At 41.2% G+C, this 6733-nt stretch overlaps 1 protein-coding gene across 8 annotated transcripts in view; it reads right to left on the bottom strand.

Moving 5' to 3' along the window:
• ccbe1 (collagen and calcium binding EGF domains 1) overlaps positions 1 to 6733 on the bottom strand; it is a 44159-nt gene that overhangs the window by 11451 nt on the left and 25975 nt on the right. For 6 of the 8 annotated variants that reach the window (XR_798619.1, XR_798618.1, XM_010774146.1 and 3 more), the window contains 4 exons: positions 5275 to 5412; positions 4200 to 4309; positions 2928 to 3036; positions 2501 to 2640 (listed from right to left, as the gene is read on the bottom strand). Coding sequence is in view for 5 of the 8 variants with exons in the window: in XM_010774146.1 (XP_010772448.1) it covers positions 2501 to 2640; positions 2928 to 3036; positions 4200 to 4309; positions 5275 to 5412 (497 nt within the window). In the remaining 3 variants the exon portion in view is untranslated. The remainder of the gene's footprint in view (positions 1 to 2500; positions 2641 to 2927; positions 3037 to 4199; positions 4310 to 5274; positions 5413 to 6733) is intronic. The other 2 variants (XR_798620.1, XM_010774145.1) reach the window with 1 other exon arrangement.

Raw genomic sequence — 6733 nt, 5'->3', positions numbered from 1 at the left:
GCTTTCTTGAGATCTTTCATAGTAGGCATGGCAGTGCTTTATCTCTTTCCTAGATAATCTCATTAAAAGCAGAGTGAAGACATTGTATAGGGAGCAGGGCCAATATTCAGATCGACCAAAGCCTGTGAGTCACACACTAAACCCATTCACATCTCTGAAGCCCTAGACATGCAGAGGAACACATGTGACCCGGTGGCAACTCACAAACTGTGTTCAGAACTTATCAGGATTTCTGTGTGGAGAGAAGGTCGACTCCCTTTGGAGTCACGAACATGTGAACTGATTCAATATAGTTAACGGGTCATGATAACATAAAGAGTTGTGTTTAAGACACACATTGAAGTGTCACACGGAACAGATAAGCAATAGATCGCATACCACTATAAAATCAGCATCCTTCACCTCATTGGTTTGGCAGCGTGCAGATGGGATGACAGAAACTTCAATTATGTTTGACAGGCGCTGACTTATACCTCAATAAGCAGATTACATAAATCCTCAAACTTTTAACCAGAATATGTCTTCTATGTTCACATCCTGCACCATCTCTGACTCAGATCCCACACTTTAACACGCAGGCAAGACGGAGCACGGCACAAATTAAGGCAGAAGGACCAAAAGAAAACAACTAAAAGCTGTAAATGGATCTTCCTTCTTGGTTAATGTTTGCCATACATGTGTCATCCTCTTTCACAGTGCAGACGTGTGCTTTGCTTAAGAGGCTGGCTGAAGGGAAGGGTCTTTTTTCTCATCTCTCTTGAAATGTGTCAGTTGAAAAACAAAATATATCTGGTTAGCTCTCAATTCGTTGCCTCTGTTTATTAAGACAAATCAATCACAGCTCTCCTCGGGCTGTTCCCCTGTCATAATGCAGGTTTACTTAATTAACTGATGATCTTGGGTGAGCACGAATACATCAATAATTTAGTCGACACATTAGAAGTGAAAGTCAGTGGCGTTTCTCCGGGGGCCCAAGGGAAGCCAGCTTCCGCTGTTTTTTCTAATTGTAGTTATCATTTTAATAAATAAAGATAAAACACTTCGTTTAGTTTCGGGAAATTCTTGTTGCTGTGTTGCTGCGGCCGTCTTCTCCCCCATTCTTCTTGGTATTTTACAAAGAGTGAAACAGCGCCTTCTAGTTTGTTATTGTGAAACAGTAGATTGCACTCTCTTGTTGCGACGAGGAGGCCAGCCGAGGCTCCCTTGGTGAAAAAAAATTGAGGGATTGACCAATCAGACAAGACTTACGTCATGCCCCTGCCAACCTGTGATTAGTCAGGGCCATGCCAAGGGAAGCCAGAGGCAGCTGGCTTCCCTTGCCTCACAATCCAATCAAATCGCATCAACTTAGTGACGCGTCGTAAAACCCGGAAGTAAGCCGCGCCGGTTTCCCTCTACAAAAAAGCAATGGGATTTCTCCATAGGATTTTGGAAAATAGCTCGAAATAAGGTCAGTCGAAATTGAACCTGTTAGATAAATGCACGTTTTGTTCAGTCGGATAATATCCACATGTCTACTCTACTTTTATAATTTTCGAATCATAAATCTAATCGATAGAAGATAGATAGCGTCACTGCACCACTCTCACCGCCGTTAGAAAGTAGCAAGCAACTGAAGCAAGTGCAATTATGGAGGGTGGAGATTTGGAGTATTTAATCAAAAAATAATTGTACTAAACTTCCGCTGCAGCAGCAACAACAAATACAATCTGATGACTAATGACTGCTGACCCAAACTGGAGCTGTGTACAGCGAGGAAAAAAGGAGCGAATCGGACGTAAAACGTTAAAGGTCTCCTGATTTAGTTTGTGAATGAATGCTTATTAGAGTTTGGGCTGGAGAGTGCGTGCGGACCTGTCGGTCAGATAACAGGCGTGTGTAAGTCCTGCATCTGTATGATACAAATATGTGTAAAATGATACCGTGTGCTGTAATCACTCATCTGGTTACGTTATTACATTGACCACCACACCCCCGACCCAAAAGAAAGGACGTATTATTGGCTTCCCCTAATTTTTTCCCCACGCCACGCTACTGGATGAAAGTAAAGAAGAAGCTTGCTCTCATTCAAATTCATTTAGTAATAAGAAAATGAAACATTACAGCAAAGGTGATCTAGCATAGCTCTGTTTGTGTGTGAGGTTCCTGTCTCACACACACACACATTCGTACCAGAGATGGATTACTCGAGTCCATGATGACTCGGACTCGACTCTGACACTCCTTGGGTGACTCGGACTTGGACTCGACTACGACTCTCCCTTGGTGACTCGGACTCGAAGAGTGGTGACTCGAGAGTGACTTGGACTCGTGAATTGACTACAACACTGCCTGGTACTCCTGAAGCCTATACTGTTACATCTGAGAAATGTTACAAATGATATACAATCTAAAAAGCTGAGGAATGGAATCTTTTGTATATGGGATGAACCCCTGGGTTACAGAGATGATCAAACACAATCATTCGTAGCAACTACAAAGTGTGTATTTATTAACTGACCACAGGTCCTCTGGGGCCCCGTTTGATGTGTGACAGGTCTGGTGTGGGTCCAATGGGTCCCATCAAGCCCCTGGGACCATGAGGCCCAGGAGGCCCCAACAGTCCTGTAAGTCCGGGAGGGCCCTCTGGTCCTGGCTCACCTTTAACAATACAGATAAAGAAAAACAACCGATCACAAAAGACACAGCATTTATGATGGTTTTTGCGAAATGGATAAATGCTTCTTGCTCTAGAGATGCCTTGAACTGACCAAGTGTTAAACCTCGTCATTGGCCCTGTAGGCATGTTGAGGTGAGCATGTAGCTTAAAGCACAGTCCCATAGAGCCTTTAGCATTGCCAGAGACACTCTTTGAGACTTGCTGGATGCAGGCCAGTTTCTTTATGCGGTCTGACACAGTTGTATTATCTTTAGCTCCATGTGTTTACCTGGAGGTCCGGGGAAACCTGGCGGCCCTGGTAGAAATATGGGCGATGTCCCAATTTTCTCGCTGGTCATCTGCTCAGGGATGTCAGCACTGTTTGACAGCACAGCCATCTTGAATAAGGATGCAGAAAAAAAAGATTGAATAAACTGGATAATTACAAATAACCGAATGAGTGAAATAATAAATAGAGCTTAGGCAAAAAAAATTACACATTCTGTCATGGGATGAAATATTTTGTTCATTCCTAAAAATGCTTTACACACAATAACTCAAGTTCTGTAGTGTCAAACATGACAGGAAAATGACACACTGAAGGTCCAACTTCAAGGCAAATTATGTTAAAATGATATACACGTCCAAAGATGGAAGCTGATCTTTCATCTGCTCTAACGCAGACAGATGGAGGGCCAGACAACTCTTCTGCATTATTCACAAGACCAGGAGAGTTCCTGCTCCCTATGCTAAACAGCATCCTTGGGAAAAGTTATCTTTGATCTCTGTGACACACACACACACACACACACACACACACACACACACACACACACACACACACACACACACACACACACACACAGTGAACATTATGCAAGACTGTATGTGGCCTGTGACCTTGGGCACAGGTGTTTGAACCTCAGTGTGAACCTACATTGAAACTCTAACCTTCCCATGATGTGAGTAACTGAGTATATGATCTCTCATATACTGTGATAATATACAGTTTTTTAATTTTGTTTTCTTAATATAGTAAAGATCATGTGCTGTATAGCTGCATGAGCCCGTAGACCACACAGCTGGAAGCAATATATAATGTGTTAGAGCGAGGTGTTGAGTGCCACTGGTGACGGGCTCGTGCTCAGATAGGTTCAGACGCTGTGATTGCACCCAGGGAAACGTAGCCGCACTGTTGAGTTTCACACAAATTGCCCACCAATTCCCACTTATGGAAGGAGTCTACCAGCCACAGCAAAGGAAGTTGTTTCAGACAGTTTTTACTAGGAAGTAAAGTGCGAAGATAAATCTCGAGGACGTTTTCACAATAAGCCTGCTGTTGTTCCTGATATACAGTCAGGTATGAACACCTTGGAGATAAAATGAGATCCTAGGTGGTCATAAAAGAAACGGAACATTTTTGCAGATATTCAGCTGAATCAAGAAGAGCTTTGTGCAGTCAACCAGAAAAGCTGCAGGATTTCAGGATGCAGGGTTGTGATAAAAGTATAGTATTACAGGTCAATTGCATAGATAAATAGTTCTTGTTCTAAATTCTTACCTTCTGTTTAAGCTGCAGGACAGACATCCTGATCTGGTTGAAATCGTCGCATGTGGCTGAGCAAGTTCCAGCATTCATTACATTGTCAGCCTTCTCAAACAGATGCACTGCTGGGAATTGGGTGAAAAAATGTTTCTGTCACAAAAGCTACCAGAAAAGAGATCTTTTAGAAAATACTCCTCTGTTAGTGATAGCTTGGTGACAGTTTGATTGGCTGTTAGCTTACTTGTGAATGATTAGTTTATATATATGTAACATATACTGTCTATTTCTTTATCAAAATTGAGGAAAGATGTCATGTAAACTGTCAGACTGAAAAATTCTCAAATATTTGCATGTTAACTTGTAATGAAAAATAAATCGTTTTTGGAGAATGGATACAGTATTATAAAACATAATTTCACAATACTTAAGTGTATCAATATTTTCTCTAAATACATTCTAATATTTAAACATTTTGACTTATTTAACTCTAACTCTTTACTCAGAATTTAAATGAAACTATTACAATTTAAGCGGTAAACTTACACCATCGAGTAAAAGGAAAGCACAGGAAAAGCACAGAGCTTTCTCTGTCTCTGGTAGAATGGGCCCTATTCTACAAATGCATATATTGAATGCAATGTCTGGACACTATTTTCCCAGAGAGCAGCGGGACATAAAGCAGGAGCATTTCTACATGAACCATCGTTTCTCATTCTCCAGCTTTTGCTGTAATGTTTTAGGAGGTAATGGAAGATAAACTCATGGGAGGAAGTAGCAAATCTGCAGCCCGTCACTGCTGAATCTGGGGCAAAAAAAGACTTTATCATCGCTTGTTACGTTTCCCTCAAATGCATCCAGCAAATCAAAAAAGACCAGGAGTCAGGGGGGCTGCGGTGTGTTTGGGAGACAGACATGTTCTGAAATGCAAAAGGAGCTGGGATGTGTAATGACTACCAGGTGTCTGTGTTTGCAGCACCCCCCCCCCATCTCCTTTTCTCTCACCAAATAACAATGTGTGGTCAGCTTCACATCGCAGTCAGAGGTGCCCTTGAGTAAAGAGAAAATGTCTGAGTAAAAATAGTATTCTCACCTTTCTCCCCCTTGGTGCATGTTTTCCCATCTTCTTCCAGGAAATAGTCTGTCTCACACTCACACCTGTAGCTCCCCGCAGAATTCAGGCAGATCTGAGAGCACGTAGTCATGTTTTTATCTGCACATTCGTTGATGTCTATATGTTGTAGTGACAGAAAGAAACAGAAGAGACACGATAAAGAAGTGAAAGAAAGGCTGTGTGAATTAACACGCACTTATCCAGTAACATATACAAGTACAGAAAAGCTATATTGTTATCCTTTACACGCAAAGTAAGGTTTGCAAAGTATATGACTGACTGCTGCATTTAATAATTTGATACAGACAATACCCGTCTAGATTGTATGTGTAAAGGTGGTCCACTGAGAGATGTTTAATGTCGAAGGGTAAAAAATAGAAAATTGTATATGAAGAAAATGACATGGCTAATATGAATAAATTGTATATGAGCATAATTAAAAGCATTATTTAAAGCCAAAATAAACTTCAAATAACTGCTCCTCATGTATTGTGTTGTCGATGGGGCACTTTATTTTAAAAACAGCAAAACCAAAACATGCAATACTATGCTGCAGTTTCTTTTAATTCAGTGTTGGGGAAAACTTGAAGCGGCTTTTTGTCAAGCTCTGTTTTTTTAATTCGGATGCACAAGAACAATCAAATATAGAAATGGTGTAAAATTGTTTGACTTCCTGTACTTAAGGATTGCTAAGAATAAAGAGTTTGGGTCTCTTTGAACTGATATAAAACATACATCTAGATAATGCCAGAATGTAGATTGGCCTAACACTTTCAAACAATTAAAATATGAGAATGTTACATACAGTGGGGCAAAAAAGTATTTAGTCAGCCACCAATTGTGAAAGTTCTCCCACTTTAAAAGATGAGAGAGGCCTGTAATTTTCATCCTAGGTACACTTCAACTATGAGAGACAGAATGGGGGGAAAGAATCCAGGAAATCACATTGTAGGATTTTTAATGAATTAATTGGTAAATTCCTCGGTAAAATAAGTATTTGGTCACCTACAAACAAACAAGATTTCTGGCTCTCACAGACCTGTAACTTCTTCTTTAAGAGCCTCCTCTGTCCTCCACTCGTTAACTGTATTAATGGCACCTGTTTGAACTCGTTATCAGTATAAAAGACACCTGTCCACAACCTCAAACAGTCACACTCCAAACTCCACTATGGCCAAGACCAAAGAGCTGTCGAAGGACACCAGAAACAAAATTGTAGACCTGCACCAGGCTGGGAAGACTGAATCTGCAATAGGTAAGCAGCTTGGTGTGAAGAAATCAACTGTGGGAGCAATTATTAGAAAATGGAAGACATACAAGACCACTGATAATCTCCCTCGATCTGGGGCTCCACGCAAGATCTCACCCCGTGGGGTCAAACTGATCACAAGAACGGTGAGCAAAAATCCCAGAACCACACGGGGGGACCGTAGTCAAT

This window comes from Notothenia coriiceps, unplaced genomic scaffold (assembly GCF_000735185.1).
Source record: "Notothenia coriiceps isolate Sejong01 unplaced genomic scaffold, NC01 NC01_scaffold00013592, whole genome shotgun sequence".
In the NCBI taxonomy this organism is placed as follows: Eukaryota; Metazoa; Chordata; class Actinopteri; order Perciformes; family Nototheniidae; genus Notothenia; species Notothenia coriiceps.
Note: the sequence above shows the minus strand (reverse complement) of the source record. Positions and strands in the feature narration are given on the sequence as shown.